Source organism: Vigna angularis, chromosome 4, assembly GCF_016808095.1.
Source record: "Vigna angularis cultivar LongXiaoDou No.4 chromosome 4, ASM1680809v1, whole genome shotgun sequence".
Lineage (NCBI taxonomy): Eukaryota > Viridiplantae > Streptophyta > Magnoliopsida > Fabales > Fabaceae > Vigna > Vigna angularis.
The window spans coordinates 3,574,536-3,594,417 of record NC_068973.1 but is presented as its reverse complement, the minus strand read 5'-3'; the positions used below and the strand labels follow the sequence as shown (position 1 = coordinate 3,594,417).

The following is a 19,882-nucleotide window of genomic DNA, read 5'->3' as shown; positions in this document are numbered from 1 at the left end:
AATAAAAGGTAAGGGTAAGGAAGGAAATATTTAAACCTTACCTCCCTACGTAAAACGAACAGCTCTCAAATCAGTTCTGCTAATAAAAAACCTTTGCATATTAATTTAAAAGAAAGTTGGATCATATCAATAACATTTGAATTAAGTTTCAAGTACAAAATACCCTTGCAATCTTCGGAAGTTCCTCGGCACAAACTTCTACAAATAGCAATGGGATTGCAGCTAATAGATCAGACATTAGACAACCAGAGTGACGACAGATGTGTCATATTATATATGAAAGTCATAATCAGGACAACAAACTGTCCAGAGAAAAGAGCAGCATTCGTAATCTGATGAAACACAAAATGGTCACATTTACATTGGTTACAAAACTTTCCCTGAAAACCTCATAGGGAAATCCGGGTGAACAGATGGATGAAGCCCGGCAAAAAACTTGAACAGCATCATGCTGAGGAGCTGAACCTGCAAAACACAAGTACTGAAATAAAGTGCAGGGGAGGGCACTATACGGAGAGTAAATAGGAAGGTCAATTCAGCAAATGGAAGCTGATTTTATTAGAAATATTAAATGTATTTACAAAAGCCTTTTCTCTGATTTGTAAGAGCTACAACCAGGAGTGGTTGCTACGATATAATCACTAGGAATGAATACTAACTTGTACCTAAAACAAAATGATCTTTACAGTGGAAATCCTGAACTTCAACATGGGCAAAATCCCAAACAGTTGGATAGGTCATTAAAAACAACTTAGAGAAGGAAGTCTACCAAAGAATATATATAACCTAATTGACGACAGGATTAGCCACAAAACCATCCTATGTAACTAGTCATTTCTTAAAGGTACTTTGTTTCCTTTGTCATTGGTATAACGAACAGTACTATACACAGAAAGCGGTTTCAAACCATCATATTCAAGTCTGAAAGATCATCCATGGGAATTTCAAGCCCCATAAAATCTTGATCTTGCAATCCATCATCGTCGATATTCAACCATGAACCAATATCCTGACCTTGGTCACCGAGATCATCAGGAACACCAAGTACATCCATTCCAGGTAATTGAAGGTTGGACAAATCAATAGGCTCATGGTCATCATATTCACCAATGCCTAACTCATCTTTCTCCTTGCTCTTCATATTATTAGACATTTCATTAGACTTCGACTTAGGTTGCTCTGATAGCTTGCCGAGGAGGCCATTTACAGAAACAGAATGCTTAGTTGCTTTCTGCTTAGGCTTTGATTTTGGTTTCCTTTCTCCCTTAGCACTAGATAATGCTGGCCTACCAACTTTAGTAGTACCATTTCTGGATGGCACTTCTCTGCTATACCCTTTTCCATCCCTGTCTCTCTCACTTCTCTTTCCTTTTGTACTATTTGATAGAGAACTCCCAATGCCTGATGGAGCACTTGAACTCCCAATGGTACTGCCAACATCATCAAGGGACAATTCCCTTTTCTTCACTCTGTTTGACCAAAGATCTTCCTTCCCACTAGCCTGTTCAGAGGAACCATTTACAGCATGACGAATATCTGATGAATTGAAATCATGATCTTTCACATTCTGACTAAATTGTGAAGGGTTCTGCTGTGAACCCATGGAACCTGCAGATAGAAAAACAAGAATTAAATATCAAATTTCAGGCTGTAATCAGGAGCAAAAGAGGGTGGAACAGAACTTGATAAGTTCAAATAAAGATCAGCTCTAATAACCTGTCCCTCCAACTCCCCTCACCGAATATCCTGAACCTGTTACCTATAAACTATTGACAACTAAAAGAAAAATTACATTTTACCTCTCTCCAAGCAGGAAGTACTTTTTGTTTTAGTTGGTAATATTTTATTAGACAGGATTGCGGACAAAGGGCTCAAGTCCACAAGAAAATGCCAAATAAATTTAACACATCTGAGAAGTTTGGCTAAAATGCTCATACAGAACAGGGCTAAGATAGAAAAATATTACAATATGTTGTAAATAAGAGAATATTAGGATAAAAAATATTCTCAATATCTCCATAATAATTAGGAAAAAGTATCTTCAGAATCTTCCTATTTATTTCAGCAAATATTTAGTAATTTTTTTAAAGGCTCCAATTAATACAAATAGAGAAGATGCAAATGTAATTGGCGTGATTGTTATCAATAAAATAATTCTTTACTTTCTTACACAGTCCAAGTAATATTTATTCAAGAAGGAATGATGATGGTACCATTTCTTGCTTCCAGAAAAAAGGAAGAAGCAGAAGGTTTAACGGACTCAGCCTCCATGCCATCTAATTCACGAACAATACTTTGCTGGGAGGAAGCAGCGAGGAACATATCCTTATACAAAGGCTCGCTGAAGCAGCTCTTGCCTGTATCTTCAAATTGTTGGCATCGTTCCAATGTTCGTTTAACAAATCCCAATGCAGCTTGCTTGGCCATTTTGTTGCTTGCATTCTTCCCACCTGATGAGCTAGGACCTCGACAAGCCTGCCAATCAATTATTTGTCAATTCAATCAGCCACACAACCTATTTATAAAGTGGAGAATACTTTCCACTATTATGTAATGGAGTGTTCAACTTTTCTTCCTACACAATTTAAAGTACTTAATAAAAGATAAGAAGGCAGCGTTTGGTTTATCTGATTACAAAAAAACACTAAAATGAGAATAGGTAAAAGATATCACGACTCTGAACTAAAAAAGAGAGTATGACATGATTGATTTGTCATTTCTAGTTGTATGGTAGGCTTTCATGCTATTGTAATCTCAACACCCCATTAAGACACTAAGAGCGCAAACAATAATGTGTACTATGATACATTCTAGCATCAGTATTTAAGACTCCACAACTATACAATAGAACATGGCCCTGGTGTGTTTTTTCTACTACCTCCATTCTTATACCTGGATAATCAGAGTTATAGACCATGTCCCAACTCTATAAATACTATCCACTATATAAACATCCCTAGCCATTTCAACTATTGTAAACGAAACCCTTGGGCCTTGAAGATATTTGACTAGACTGCAAAATTTTTAGTTGAGAACTATAAACCTGATTACGAATATAAAGAATAGTGATATTAAACAATAAGAAGGTTACCATGTATTTCTCATAAGCCATCATGAGGAGTTTGTCAAGAGCATTTTGTTCAAAATCCCTGTTAATCAAGATATTGTATTTCCTTCAGAGCAATGAGCCAAAAAAGTTAAAATTAAGTAAATAATCAGGAAATAAATGTACACATTTACTTTTCTTGAACTTCTTTTGTCACTGAAGCAGATCGTAATAATCCATCCAGTAGGCAGTTCCTCTTGGACATCTACATTGTATGAAAATAAAATCATAAGGTGAATTAATGGAACAAAAAATAACTTCATTAGGTTCTACATAATATTTATAAATCAGTTATCTGGATAGCAATCCGATCTATATGCTTACATGATACTTGGAAAGCAACATGTAAATTTTCTGAAAAGTGACTTTTAATTTAACAGATAAAAAACAATGGGAAAGAGCATTTAGACGAATAACAATGAGAACATTATAGCTTCGCATCAGCCTCAGTTAGTACCTGTCCTTGGTAATGCTCCTCTAACCTGGTGATATTCTCACAAATTCCTTCATCATTTGCTTGCAACATTTCAGGCTTGAAAAACAGAAGTACAAAAATAAGTATGATTTAACCTACAGCAGATTTAATAATAACAGAACATCCTGAAATAAATTATGTAGATGTATTTATGAGTAGATTCCTGAAAGAACTACAGAATAAACTAGAACAACATAGTTTATTCAAATCTGATATTGATTTATCATACTTCACAATATCAAGATTTCATGAAAAACAGCACAAAAATCAGAGGAAAGTTAGCTAACCACTGATTCTGGTGAAATTCCAATACTTTGAAGCTCCCAAAGAAGCTTTTCATTCATACCCAAGGTGGCATATTGCAACTCTGAACAGGTCACAGTAGGCATGTTCTGGCTTGAATTCAACCCAGTTGATGGGATATCAACTTTATCACTTTCAGTCTCATCATGTCCTGATGTTCTAGTTATCCTATAACCATTGTAAGCAGAATAACAAGCAAGATAAGAATTAGATCGAGAATTGTCATCCAAACTACTCAAATCCAACTCTCCATCAGCCTCAAATTCAGCATCAGATGCATCAAACTTTATATCTTCACTTTCACTGCTACACTCCTCTGAAATTAAAGCAGATATAAGCCTTTGACAGAGGGGAATTCCATTGGAATCTCCTTTAGCAAGATGTAACTGTTCTGCTACAACTGCAGCACCCATCTGATTACAAGGTTCAAAATCTCTTCCATGGCCCATTAACCCAAACCCATTAGCAATAGCTTCACAACCATCTATATATGAACGAACTGGAGATGGCATCAATCCACTTGATTCATGATTTATCTGAAACATGAATGAATTATTAAAGAAATTTAAATAATATATTCCCTTGATAGGTATGATAAGAAATTCAGATCAATAAAATCATGCTTTAACTGCCATTATTATTATTACTAACACTATAACTTATACAAGTTTGGTTTGGAATTTTTTTAATATATACCAAACTATGTGTGCAAATAAGGAATAAACATAACAGATAATACAATGGCCATGGTTCCATACCAAATCAGGAGATAAAAAATTTATAAGAAAACAATAAATTTTAACTACAGAATTATCAAAGGATGCATCAGGGATATACTATTACTGACAACACCACAAATCTAAAGCATCTTTCTTATATATGAAAGCACCAACAAGAACGCAATATCTTCCCCACCAATAGGGAAAAAAATTGGTACCTTCTGCTTCCAGTAAGCAATATCCTCCTCAGTTATTAAACCAAAGAAAAGCTCCATCTGCCTCCAGAATTGGCTGGAAAAAGAACGAGCTGCAGTAATAAGAAAATACAGAACTACTCCATCAGATAAAAAAGTATATAGGGTACACAAATAGATAATATTTAGTAAGATTCATACCAGAGTTGATAACACCCTTTACAGCAGCCAATAATTCTTCATGTCCATCTCCCGACCCAACTAAAACAATGAACCCAAAAGTGATTCATGGTATACTAGTATTATACATATGAAAAGCTGAAATCATCATTCTTTTCAAGAATCTAAAACTAGTACCAAGAAAATCTGCTGATGAACTAAGTGCAGTATGTTTCTGACGAGCATATGCCTTACGATCAGAAAGTTTCCTGGTTGGTGGACGGCCTGCCCTGCTGCATGGAACTCAGAAACATTAGCTTTAATAAACAAAATTGTCAAACCTAAGCAATAGAAGATGCATTTTAACCTTTCACTCTTCTCAAGTCCTAGTCTTGAACTTCTAAGTTGCTTTACAGTTCCTACATTTCCAAGCTTCTCAGATGTCATTGGTGTTGGCGACCTTGCAACAGGAAAATTGCGTCCTGTCCTACCCTGCCTCCTAACACCATCTCCATGTTCTTCTGCAGAAACAAGCTTACTTTTTCTTGAGGGAAGGATGAAGTTAGAAACCTTTTGAACATTTTGTCCAGGTTTCTGATCTATCTCTGCTGATTTCCTACCCTTCTCTTTTGGTTTTATCTCAGCCACCCCTGACTCTTCACTTTCAGATAAGGTGGCTGAAGTTAAAGAGTCACCTTTTAATTTAATTTGCTGAGGAGAATTACCAGCCAAACGTCTAACAAATCCCAACCCAAGATCATTACCAGACACATCTGACACAGAATCCAAAGCAGGGGAATCATCAATACTTGACACAGTGGACACAAAATTTGCTCTCCTAGCCGTACGGGAGCTCTTCTGTGGCCTCTGCCAGTGGACAACGGGTGGGGAAGATGATCGTGCTGATGCCATTCGCTTGCGATTGTTGGTGCCAACACTGGTAGGGGGCTTGGTCATACAATGTGATGGCTCCCAATCATTAGGGACAGCTGCTCTAATGACACCTGGTGATGACTTTGGAGCTACTCCTGAACCAGATCGTGGTGCCCGAATAGGTGTATTCATTTGTGCACTTGAATTAGGGCTTGCCGAATTGAATTCATCACGAACAGTTGTCCTACATATAAAACAGTAATTGAGAATCAATATCAATTATAGATTACACTTTTTATGAAGACAAAAATTTATCAACACAATTAGAAAATTACAAAGGGAAAGCAGGATAAGAAATCATCCTCAAAAAGATGCCAAAAAGTAAAGAACAAATAGTAAACATCAACACAATATTTACTCCACCCTTCATATTTGTATGAGATGTCCCTTAACAAAGACCATGTGTTTTCCATTATATGCAAGTCAAATACCTAATCTTATCAAAAAGCAGTTGTTTATCTCTAAACGACTAATCAATTGTTAATTATAGGATACACATCACGACAAAGAAAATACCTTTGAAAACATTAGGATCCATAGAGAAAAGGAGCAAATAAACAAACAATCAATAAAAGAAATCAAGGAGAGCAACATGGAGGGAAAAAATGTTTTCAATAAAAAGATCTACCTTTTAAAGAAAAGAAAAGAAAAATCTTTAAGAACTGTGCTCAGCAGTTTGCTTACTTGTTAACACCTCTGAAATTCACCCTTTCCTTGTCTGAACTGACAGGACGATCCCGTCTATCATTGACAGGAGAATTATTTTCTAGGTCACTTCTTGGAGTAGAGACACGTATGCCCAACCCTGTCTGTTGAGAGACGCCATCTGATTTTCCAGCTGCAACGATTCCATTACTAACTCCCGACCTAAACAAAAGATGCATCAAGGAATTATATGATATCCTACATATTGAAGAAAGATAATGAACAGGAATAGAAAACGAACAAAATAACATCTTGTTGCACAATATTTTCTATTTATCCTTGAAATTCGAGAGTTTAGCACAAACTATATTCACTTGTTACACTGAATGGATGAGTATGCAGCCTTTCACCATTTAACACAGTATATGTAGAGAAACCTCAATCACTCACTCATTTAACACTATATCTAGAGAGAGACCCATTGGCTTTCCTCAATTTTCTTTTATTTCCATCTTGTTGGTATGACAATTGAAGGCAAAGATCCAATAAATTACCATTTTGTTGAACACAGGAGCTATATCTATAATAACACATAACATGTCATTCTTATTGTCAGCTTGAGTACTTATGTTACGTACCTGAGTACGTAAACTAGCCAAACACAACCGCTCACACTCTCACAGACAATGAACAATGGTAAATAGCTGAATAAACCTCTTTATTAAATTGAAATAACTGTATCAAGGAAAACAGACAATAACTGGGAGCAGGATCTCCGTCAGTTACCTGAGAGCATAACCTCTCTTACAAAACTCACAAATCAAAAGCATACCCTTAACCCTAATCTTCCCCCTTATTTATACTAATTAATTCCTTCCCAACAGATACTGAATAATATAAAATAATCTTGTAATTATCCGATACAAATATATTTAGCCTTATTTACTATATTTAACTTATACTGAATAATATACTAAAACATGGCTTTGTTACTCTAATTATCCTCGGCTAAATATCTTCTCAAAATATCTCTCTTATTACTTTATTTAATTTCCCGCCCATCCTAACTGTTGTGGCAGTTAGGATGCTTCCTCGCTGCTCCCAACCGTTCGGCCTGGTCGTCCTCGTCTACCGCTCGGCCAACTAGCTCCTTGTTCCCAACCGTTCGGCCTGGTCGTCCTCCCTCGTCTACCGCTCGGCCAACTAGCTCCCCGCCTTCTATCGTTCGGTCCCCCTCTCTCTCCCTCCTATACCTTCTTCTCTCATACACTTTCCAGCCCCTAACAACTTATATCTAGCATTAGATGTGTATAGCGCCAGTAATAAAATGCAAATTTGTAATAACAATACAACAAACAATTTAAAATTTCAATTTGCATAATTCAATGATTACAATGAGTAAAGCCATTATTGTGTATTGTTATAGTGAATCTAAAGCACAAACTTATAACAACATAGATCATATAGCTCCACTAATGAATATGCAAGTCGGCATTGGATACATAAGACATCACAATTATAATCGGTAATTACATTTGACTAGTGATAGATATATTCTCATCAGTAAATATATTCACTATAAGGTAATACTTGAACCTGTCTGCAATTATTTAACCATTAAAACTTCAACCCCTTAAACTAACACTGAAGCTTTACCTTCAAGACTTCAGTTGCAAAGCAAATGAAAGGATTGGTAAATAACCAATTTGGTTCTTGAATGTGAAGTGCTGTAAATTTAATCCTTAAAAGAACCAAAAATCTTATTCCCTAAGTGTATAAAAAGTACCAATTGGTTCCTAAATATTATAGTTTAATGACAAAATGGTAGAGTCAAATTGGTCCTTAAAATTACATTTTAATGACAAAATGGTTCCATAAAACTTAACAGTAGAACAATTGTGAGATATTTTAAACATTTAGGGACTAAATAATATTTTTGGTTCTTTCAAGAACAAAATTGACAGTGTCTCATATTCAAGGACAAAATTGATCATTTAACTCAAATAAATCTTCTTTTGGAATGAACCAAGGCCCATAAAGATCACTTGAAATGGTTTTGTTACATCCAACAAAATAATTTCCCTATACATGGCCAAAAACAAAAGTTGAACTGTGTGCTTAAGGGATACAATACAACTATTTTTCAATTGTGACCGTCTTTTGATAGTAGATAAATAAATTTACAGTCAAGTTACTATTTTGGTCTATATACCTGTTAAAGATATGTTTTTCTCAGTTCGGCTATTCTGTGTAGTTTTATGGTTGACAGTTGTATTATGCAGTACTCCTCTATTCACATATGATGGGCTTTGTAAGAGTTTAACTAATCTTTTGGCAATCTTTCGTAATTTTCAGTCTAAGGAATTACATTTCTTGTTACTTTCAATATGGTATCTAGAGCTAGTTGATCTTTTTTCTTTTCTTTTTTACAGCAGTTCTTTCCTTTTGTTTTAATGACTTCCATATCAGATCCTCTTTCAACCTCCTCTGTGCCACCTCCAACCCCTGCTCCTCTAACTGATTCTCAGTCATCTGCTCCAATTGATGTTCCTGTCAGTTTTTTGCATCAAATTACTGAGAACAACCTTTTATTGTGATGTCAACAGGTTCAACATGTTATTAAGGCACATCAGCTGCACCACTTTGTTGTTGTTCCACAAGTTTTGTCACATTTTCTTGCAAATCAAGACACGGATATTAATCAGGTTAATCCAGAATATTTTCTTGAGAACAAGAAGATCAAATGTTTCTTATGCGGCTTCAGTCCTCTCTTTCCAATGCCAACTTGCCACATGTTGTTGGAATTGTTCATTCATATGAAGTATTGGAAAAGGGACATGCATATTTTCACCATCAAACTCAAACAAAGGCAAGACAGCTCCACTGTTATTTAAGAAACTCCTCTTTGCAAAAGTACACAGTTATTGATTTTCTTTCTCATATTAAGTCTCTTGTAGACTCTCTTTGTTCGGTTGGAGATCCTGTTTCTCTTAAAGAACACTTGGATTCAATTCTTGAAGGTCTTCCTCAAGAATATGATAATGTTATTGCTCTTATTGATGGCAAAATTGATACTACTACTATTGAAGAAGTTGAGGATTTAAATCTTGCACAAGAACTGCATCTGGATCAATGGGCTGACATTCTAACTAAGCCACTTTCATTAACAAGATTTGTTTTTCTTAGGTGGCTGAATTACCCATTCTTTCTCATCAACTTGTACTTGTGGGGATATTAGAGATATGCTTTTCTCAGTTCTGTTTTTCTGTTTAGTTTTCTGGTTGACAGTTGCATTATATGGTACTCCTCTATCCATATATATATGGGCTTTGGAACAGTCACTAATATGAAAACTAATATCTGATTACAATCAATACTAACAAAATTTTTGGGGAAGTGGGCATATTCATGCTAATTTTGTCTCACACAACAAAAACTGCACACAAATACATCCATACCTGAAAGAATGAGAATCATTACTCAATTTTGCACGAGTATCATTGGCTAGTCTTTGTTGCGTTCCGTGTTTAGTTTCCTGGAAAAGGTTAATAGGCTTTGTCAATGCTGTATTTGGAGACCCATCTGGTTTGATGCCAGAACGTTTCTTCTTCATTTTTGACTTTTCCCACCCATCACCTCCAATCGGTAAAGTTCGTTCCTCACCCTGCACTGCACTACTATTGACAATCCTTAACATTTCTTTATCCCTATCTACAGTCCCAGATGGCCTGACAAGAGAATTAGTCCGTACATCCATCTAGAATTTATCAAACGCAAGTCAGTTTTGGTCAACAGAAATCAGACTCCCCCACATAAAGAGAAGCAAATAGAAAGTTGTAAAGTCACAACCACAAGCCATATTCACGTCTTATTAGACCCAAAAACTTGCACAATAAGACAAAATACTCTGTAATTTGACAATTTCATATAGAAATAACGATACACACATAAAGACTCTAGAATTCATGAAACACATTCATTCACACACACAAGCACATATGTGCGTGTGTATATTGGTGGATCAATTTACTCCATTCATCAACTCTTGTATATATTAAATTTCTATAACCCAACCACTAAATTAAAAGTGCTTATTAAATAGATCAAGTGCATAAATGCTTATAAAATCAAAAGGTTCTTAATAATTAATTGACTAAATTCAAATTAACATATAATACACTTTTTTAAAATATAAGAAAAAATCATCTCATTTATCTAAAATTTCCTTTGCATAATTGTTGAGAAAATATTAAAATATTCAACAGTTAGATTACTGAAATTTAATGTATGAGGTTCTCAACAATGTAACTTTAAAAGTTACTCCTGGAGTAACTTAATCCCTACCCTATATGTATATGTTCAAAAGAATTCATAACAGATTTCTATACATTAGGTGGTATGGAATCTCAAAGAAAGCATGGAGAAAAAATGTTCTAGTAGCCAACTTTTGTTAAAGCAGATTCGAAACAGGATGCCATGTCACAATGAGATATAAAGAACGCTTAAAATTATACAACTAAGGGATGTAAATATAGTATAAAACACAATGTATTTACATGCAAACAGCACAAAAATGAATAAGCTATAATAGGAGGCCTAAATAGAAATCGAATAGTGTTAACAAACACACATACCCTTACATCAACCAAAGAAGTTCGAGTGCGCTTGTTAGGAACAACTTTGGTTCTTTCTTCCAACTTCAGCTGGTCATGTTCAAAACCACCTGTGACTGCATGACTTTGAACTCCAACCTTACCTGTGCTTGTTCCCAAGACTGATCGATCACTTAATGTAAAACTAGAACGTTCACTAGAAAAAGTTTCAGCTCGAGACCTTTTCTTTGAATTTATATTTTGGAAATCTTTGTTGAATCTAGACAGGGCTTCGCTAAACATTTTAGCACGATCCCTGTTAAAGATTACAATGCTATTAAACTCCTCTAACTTCAATGCCAGTAGTAAAACATGCAGAGAATGAAATAACTACCTTGCCCTCCTAAAACTTGCATGCAAACTATCCCTCAGCCGTTTGATATCTTCAGGTGCTGGGGATGATAGTTGCTTGCCTTTGGCAGAACTGGATGGAGATTCATCAGAAAAAATTCCAAGAGCAGCACTGACAAGTCGTTTATAATCTGTTTGACGATTAGACTTATGCTCTGGAGCCACCAACTTTAGATTAAAACGCACACAATTGAAGAAGCTCACCACATCCCCTTGAGTTGCAGAAGAATTGCTTCTTGAAATATTTGGAAGAGAAGACAGAATTGGATTTTCCATGCTTTCACGAAAGCTACCTGATCTATCTAATGAAGGAGCTATGTGGGATCCACGTTGCCCAGAGTACAATTGTCTATCTGGACTTGCCATAGCACTAATTCCCACACCTCTCTTGAGCCAAATACACGGCACAGAGACTTGTGCATGACAAAGTCGTAGCACTATATTGACTAAAGCACATAAAGGGCAAATCTATATTACAAAGGAAACAATTGAACACTGTACCTGAAAGGATAAAAACAACAGAAAAATTAAACTTCATGTACTATGATGTAGAAATATTCATGTGTACAGTAAACGACTTGGGTAGCAAGTCAAGATTCATACTCAAAAGCTCTCTAATTTGTATGATGAACACAGAAATTTTTAAAATTCATCGAAGGCTAAGAGATCTATAACACAGCACAGTAGAGTTTGTCTGAATAACTCCATTATTTATCTATATTCTAGTCCCAACTCAAGTACAACGAAGTAAAAACTAAAAAAGAATAATGTGATATTACATTTGGCATGTAAATTATTTATTGCATATCCAACGAAAACAAGTGTACAAAAATCTCCAAGTGCGGAGAAATAAAAACACCACCACAACCAGCATTCTTATAAAATCTACTTAAAATATACAGTCTCAAAAACACCAAAAAATAGCTTCAGGATTTGCATTGTCCGTAGCATTTTACAAAAATATTTTGAAACAAAGGAATAAAATGGCATTATATATACCTCTCCTTTTTCTCTATATAGGACCTTGTCCCTATTCTTATATGACAAAACTTATCAGCTCTCTGTACTGTATACCACATCAATTTCAAAACTTAATCTCCAAGACAAAGAGTGAAAATTTCATTTTAATAAAATATACATACCATTACTACTAAGATTAGACACTTTATTGGTATAATCTTCTCACTTTATCAGCTCCCGTATCACCATAGGTAAAAGATTTATGTTTATTAGTCTTAACAACAACTAATACCATTAGACACCTTTTTGATATAATGTAGATATTTTTGAAATAGCCGACTATTGAATAAAGAAAAGCAGAAACTATGCCTCCTTAGAGAAAATGTGGAATTGACCGCATGTAAGAAACCTTCCTATTCTACCTAAGTCAACAATCTGCACTACTAACAAGTTCATCTCAACTTTAAAGAAAGTCACATTGATTGTAACTGTGGATCAAATTTACATACAAAACACAAACTTGTCATAAGAAAATCAATTTATTTTACTTTACCAAACCTGACAATTGCATACAGAAATGTAAATTAATAGACATAAATGCTCAATGTGGCAACAAGATGAAATCTACATGATTATAAATTATGATAAATGCTGTGAAGATTTTGTTAGCGACGCACTGTATGCAGGCCAATTATTGTGACTTACTGTCTCAACATCAAAGACCAATTAGTACAGCTTACATTCTCAACTTCAAACACCAATTACTATGACTAGTTACTTCAAATGCAATCTTGGACCCCAGAACTACAATCCCTCATCAATTTCCATTCTCTCAAATAAACATGTAGTCAATACAGACAAGACAACTACTTTTTCCTTCAATCAGAAATAATTAACAATTTCCAATATTCATTTTAAAAGTAACCTGATGAAGACAACTGAGTTTTTCTCCCAAAATTTGTCAGCTAGTAAAATATTGCTTACCATTTCTTGCAAACTCCCGTTCCTACACTAACTCTGGTCTACTCCAACTCCTACATTACCTTCCTCAATTCAATGCCATTATCTGGCAATATACAAGGAACGGCCACACGGGAAATAAAAACCATCCGCTGAACTCCAAGCATGCATTTACTCATTTTAAATTTTAGCATACAAAATATTCAATTAAAAAGCGAAACACAACAAAATTAGCAAGCTGTATCTACCAACAACATAAGTTCTGTTTCACAAGTTCCGGCTACTCCATACATGCAGATACTCTTCGTCCCCTACTTCCTCGAAATCAGTTCGTGCGAAAGCTCAACCAAAAAAACACAGATAGGAACCAACAACAACGTGTAGAAACCCTAACGGTTGAATCAACGCAAAAAAAAAAACGAAAAATCAAAATCACAAAGCATCCTGTCAGCATGGAACATCACTTCGAACTCCAAAATAAAAACCCTAGAAGTTGAACAAAATACGAATGAAACAACAGCAAACTCCAGAAAAAAGAAAATAAAAAAATCGATACATCGAAATATACCTTGGAACCTCACAATGGTGCTTGTTATTGGTTATGCGAATAGCACAGAGAAATTGGGAGAAGAATCGAAAGGCGTGTTAGAATTTGTTATTGTTGTGAGCTTCAAATCGAAGTTCGTACAAAGAAGCCATGGTGGAGGAGGAGGCACCGGTGTTTTGATCGGCAATGAATTGGACTAAGAAGCTTTTACTCTTTTGCCCATGGTTGTGCACTTTTGGAAAATTTAGAACCCGCGATTTGCAGGGGTGTTTTCGTCAGTGCATGTCATATACGGTATGACTGGCATTGAATTACATGTGATTATGCTACCATCAATAATGTACTACAAATACAGCCAATATAGTAATAGAATGTTAATAATAATAATACTTCTTATTCTTATAATAGTTTATTGTACAAAATTATTAAAATACATTGTTATTATGATCAAGAATAACAATAACAATACCAATGTGAATTTTTGTTCATTCCAATTTATTGAAAACAATTTATGTTTATATTAATTAATAACAGTAACAATTTAGTCAATAGGTATTCCTTCCTAATAATAGGATTATTAAAAAAATATATTATCTTGAATAAGGCTTATATATAAAGTGAGCTAAACAATAACTTTAAAAATGAAGAAATAGCGTAAAAACATACAATAAATAAAATATTGTGACCTACTTATGAAGTTTTTTCGTCGAATTTCTCTTATAAAATACAGTGCCACGAAGATAGTTTATATATTTATTTTTAAGTACTAAATTATTTTGGATTGAGTCAAAATTGGTCTGTATCGTATATTCATACGATCTGTAAGTTATGGGACATAAATTTTTAATAGGTGTATGTTCGTATGATTTGGAGTTTGACATTAAAAACCTAAAAAAAATGATCAAGTATGTTTAAGACAAGTTAAATTGATCTAGAAAAAAAAAGTATGAATGAATGTTTTGTGAAGATCTTCTACCTCTAATCCGAAACAATATCAAATCCTACTTTTAATGCTATTTTGATCGTTAAAAATAAAATGCTATTATGAAATTTCAACAAATTGTCACGTTTTATATTTTATAACTTTCTTAACATGTTCTATCTTTTTGTTTTTAAATTATATATGTCACTTTATTAAAGCAATAAAAAGTCAAAAGACTTGTATACACAAAATGTATATCCTTAAGGGTGGTCCTATGCTTCATGTTTTAGATTGTTTAAGAACTTTACACACTTCGTAATAAATGCACCAATGGTTCATTTTACATTTCATCTTTATTATTATTAAATACGCAATGAGTAGATAATTTGAACTTGAACAAATATAAACATAACACTACCAAAAAGAACAAATATAAATAGAACAATACCATTTTTAAAACTTTGATCTAATTAAGTTTTATAATTTTAGAAATTGATCATAAATTTGGTTTTCTTAATCAAAATTTGCTAAATTTATTTAGAGTTTCAAATGTGTTTCTAAGTTAATATTAAAACAACAATAGGTTAAACTGTGTAAATAACTTAAATTTCATCAGGAGACTTATTTGAAACGTTAAATAAACTTAACAAAATTTAGTTAAAATAATTAACTTATGTATTTTTAGAATTGAGAGACTAAATTAGATCAAAGTTTCAATTATCTTTTTCATTTAACACTGTGACTACAATGTAAATGTGGAGATAAAATAGTTTTATGTTTGTTCTTGGTTAGATTGTATTAATATTTGATTATACTATACTAACATCACTTATATAGTTATAACTAAATCATGAAAGAAGTTTTGGATACTAGGAAGCTAGTCTTTTTTGGATATTTTGAATTCTAAGAAACTAGTTTTTCTGACATAACAAATATATTAAATAGTAAAATTCAACAAGATTAAGTTATGTTAATCTAAATAGGTAAAAATACCTTAAACCATATGTGTTGAGATAAATATTTATATAATAATAATATATGTGAATAAATGTGGATAGTTTGATTATATTATAATATCACATATTTACAAAAATATTTGATATATTAAATAATATGATACATTGTAATGATTGTTTTGTTAATTATTATATATATAATAATAATTTCTTATTGATTTTGATACTATTTGATATCATATTGTTATTGCGTATTATATCACATGAGTTAAGAATCTAAAAGCTCTATAAAATACAACTGATATTTCATTAAAAATATACTTATTCACTCTCTTCTACTCTAAAGGTTCAAAACTCTATTATTAACTTGAATATAAAAAAAATTGTAGACGATTTATGATTGTGTTCAAGTCCAGAGAACATCACACTGGAGTGTCGATAAAAACAACATCTAAATTTATATTTGTAAATAAAAAATATTAAAAAAATAATTAATAAGCATATTTAGTAATATTCCACCATAAATAATTTTACACAACAACAAAGTATTGAAAAAACTAATTATATAACCTGCCGATGTGACAAATCACCCATACTTTATCCACATGAAATGGAAGTTATGCAAGTGGATAGATATGTGGAGATGACACACTTATATTCTCAGTATGTCTTCTACTCTTTTTTATGGCACACTGCATGTCAACCCATATGACAGGTTTAACATTATCATCTACACATCATAGTTTCTGAATTGACCAAAGTGGACACGTAAGAACCATCTTTTATTTCCAGAGAAAAAAATTGAAAAATGAAAAACAAAAACTGGGATTTAAAAACCTACCACCATGTGTTAGAAAGAAGAGAATAATCCGAGGAAGGGATTCTGTTGTATCTAAGTAAAAGTAAGAATAGATAGATAGAACAGTCTCATCTAAGAAATTAAGAATGCTTTTCACCAACATGATAAGAAACTAAAAAATTGAAATGTGAAAATGTTTATTTCAAGCACCTAAATCTCACAACTTATTTAAAAAGGGATGTTTTGTTTATGCTGCTGATAATAGATTTTCTCAGTAATTAAGATTATAGAATGTAACATAAATGAAGGAGGAACAAAAGTCGCTCTTTCCTTTCTCAAATCCTCTGCTCTGCAACGTGTTTTCAAACCCAGAAAATTCCAAAACAAAAACAAAACTGCTCTTCCACGTATTTTTTGTCCGAGCCAACACAACCGCGTAAAAAACCACGCTTCCCAAAACGCATATTATGATTGTTTTATGCTTCCCAAATCCAAAAACCTAAGGTCAGAGTCAGCGTCAAAGTACCCCCACCATCCCCACATCGCGTTCACACTTCACCACACGCTTCCTCTCCCCTCTATAAATAAACCCCACAAACGTAAAAGCTCAAGCGTTCACACTTCTCAAAAAACCGTAACAACCAAATCCAAACACTACACCATCATCCATGGGAATCAGCCCCGTCCCGTTTTTCGCTCAGGAAGACTACTCACACTTCTACAACCTATTTGCAGACACAGACACCAACAAGAGAAAGCGTAACAGTAAAGAAGACGAAGGAGGAGGTGCAGAACAAAATGGTGATAGTGGTATCGTCAAGGACTTACTTGCTTCGCTCATGCTTTTGGAAGAGGAAGAAACCAGAGAGCAGCAAAACAGAATGCTTGAGTCCCAACAACAACGCGACATGTTAAACGCCAGCTTCCAGAACCAGGCCAGGGCCATGGAAACCTACAAGGCCCAATTCGAAGCCCATTACGCCCAATCGGAAGACCTCCAAATTACAATAACCAAAAAGGCCCGTCGCACGGCTGCTGCAGCTGCCGGTTCGGTTATTCTAGACGAGGCCGGTTCGGTTCGGGCCGAGGTTCCTCCTCAAACCGGTTCGACGGTTCAGCGGAGGATGTGGGTGAGGGACCGGTCGAAGGACTGGTGGGAGCGGATCAGCCGGGAGGACTTCCCGGAGGAGGAGTTCCGGCGGTGGTTCCGGATGAGCAGAAGCACGTTCGACATGATCTGCGACGAGCTCGACGCGGTGGTGACGAAGAAAAACACGATGCTCCGCGACGCGATTCCGGTGAGGCAGCGCGTGGCCGTCTGCATCTGGCGCCTGGCCACTGGCGACCCACTCCGGGAGGTGTCGAAGCGGTTCGGGTTGGGGATATCCACGTGTCACAAACTCGTGCTCGAAGTGTGCTACGCGATACGCACCGTTTTGATGCCGAAGTTTCTGCAGTGGCCGAGCGAGGAAAAGATGAAGCGCATCAAGGAAGAGTTCGAGGGGTTGTCGGGAATACAGAACGTGGGAGGCGCAATGTACACGACGCACGTGCCAATAATCGCTCCGAAAATAAGCGTGTCGGCGTATTTTAACAAGCGGCACACGGAGCGGAACCAGAAAACGAGTTACTCGGTAACGGTTCAGGGCGTGGTTGATTCGAGAGGTGTTTTCAGCGACGTGTGCATTGGTTGGCCGGGTTCGATGCCCGACGATGAGGTTCTGGAGAAAAGCGCGTTGTTTCAGAGAGCCAACAGTGGGAATTTGAGGGACGTTTGGATCGTGGGAAACTCTGGGCACCCTCTGATGGACTGGGTGCTGGTCCCCTACACGCACCCTAACCTGACGTGGACGCAGCACGCGTTTAACGAGAAGATTGAGGAGATTCAGGGCACTGCCAAACGGGCCTTTGCGAAGCTAAAAGCGCGGTGGGGGTGTTTGCAGAAGAGGACTGAGGTGAAGCTTCAGGACTTGCCGGTGGTGCTAGGCGCGTGCTGTGTTCTGCATAACATTTGTGAGATGAGGAATGAAGAGATGGATGGTGAGTGGGGGTTTGAGCTTTTTGACGACGAGATGGTGCCGGAGAACTCCATTCGCTCTGCAACTTCCATGCAGGCCAGAGACCACATTGCCCACCATTTGCTCCACCATGCTCGCGCCGGCACTGCCTTCTTGTAACTCTACCTTCTTCTTCTTCTTCTACTACTACCTTATTCTTTTTGGCTATGTTGCAGTAGTCACGTTAATTAAAAAGAGAGAAGCATATTAATTTCATTCATTAGATTCTGGAATAATAGGTAGATTGTATAGAGAATTTTTGCCTCAAAAATATAACTAAGAACATGTTTTAGAGTATGATATTTCTTTCAGCGGTTTCATGGATTACTGCTACCATGTACTCCAAGTTGATGCCACCGCGTTTCTGTTTTGCTGTGTGACCCACCTCTGACCCAAAAAGATTCGATTTCTGTTTTTGACTATGAAGTCTTGTTGGGACTTCCATTGCTGTCACTCGTCACTCATTAGTTTTAAAATAATGTCATAAAATAAGATTCGTAAAATAAAAAATGAGAACTGTACCATACATACTCGGCCGGTCGCTGAACTCACCGGCGTTTCTTCAATTTCTTTTACTGCGTTCACTGTCTCTCGCTCACTGCATTCAAATTCTTTTTTTCCCTTCGATTTCGGTCCTCCCATAGTATTGTTAGACAACTTGCATTATTATACGGACCGGACGGTCCAGAAAGAGTAGCGTTGAATCGACTTAACTGGACGGTTGTATAGGGTGAATTGGGTCGTGATTAGAGTTATTGGACTAGAATTAGGCCGTGATTAACTTTTTACTAATCTCAAACTCATGGCGAGAACTATAAATACAGGTCAAAGGTAAGTGGTAGATATATTGCATTTATTGTACTGACTTTGGCATCGGAGGATCTTTGACAGGTTCCCTCCCGGACGGAAGAGTGAGACAACGAAAGACGGAAGTTGAAGCAAGATCTAACGGTAAAAAGACAAATTGTGGAATTTGGTGACTCAGTCCATAACCGAAGCCGAAGAATAATAATAGTATAATTAATACGTACATTAGATATTGTCGCATATGAAAGTTTTGGGTTCAGCCTATTGAATAATTAATTAGCTTCTTCCAGCCTTTGACTAATATAGAATGGCCTCTACAAACAAAGTATGTCAATAT

General features: G+C 35.5%; 2 protein-coding genes across 4 annotated transcripts; one reads left to right on the top strand and one right to left on the bottom strand.

Moving 5' to 3' along the window:
* Positions 1-534: 534 nt before the first annotated feature.
* Positions 535-14,309, bottom strand: LOC108331602 (uncharacterized). Of its 3 annotated transcripts, none has more exons than XM_017566406.2 (15): positions 14,026-14,309; positions 11,521-12,038; positions 11,169-11,442; positions 9,993-10,291; positions 6,574-6,756; positions 5,324-6,073; positions 5,155-5,249; positions 4,999-5,058; positions 4,822-4,910; positions 3,869-4,420; positions 3,564-3,638; positions 3,241-3,311; positions 3,092-3,149; positions 2,214-2,475; positions 535-1,608 (listed from the first exon to the last, which is right to left on the bottom strand). In XM_017566406.2, the coding sequence occupies exons 2-15, from the start codon at positions 11,901-11,903 to the stop codon at positions 902-904; spliced, it is 3,858 nt and encodes a 1,285-aa protein (XP_017421895.1). In that variant the 5' UTR covers positions 11,904-12,038; positions 14,026-14,309; the 3' UTR covers positions 535-901. The 3 variants fall into 3 exon arrangements, with proteins under 3 accessions (XP_017421895.1, XP_017421896.1, XP_052732172.1); XM_017566407.2 differs by having other exon boundaries at positions 5,155-5,246; XM_052876212.1 differs by lacking the exon at positions 14,026-14,309 and having other exon boundaries at positions 11,521-11,668; positions 11,742-11,875.
* Positions 14,310-16,863: 2,554 nt separating this feature from the next.
* On the top strand, positions 16,864-19,035 carry LOC108332111 (protein ALP1-like). Its single transcript, XM_017567232.2, has one exon. It carries the CDS (start codon positions 17,350-17,352, stop codon positions 18,856-18,858), a length of 1,509 nt encoding a protein of 502 aa, XP_017422721.1. The 5' UTR covers positions 16,864-17,349; the 3' UTR covers positions 18,859-19,035.
* The last annotated feature ends 847 nt before the right edge of the window (positions 19,036-19,882 follow it).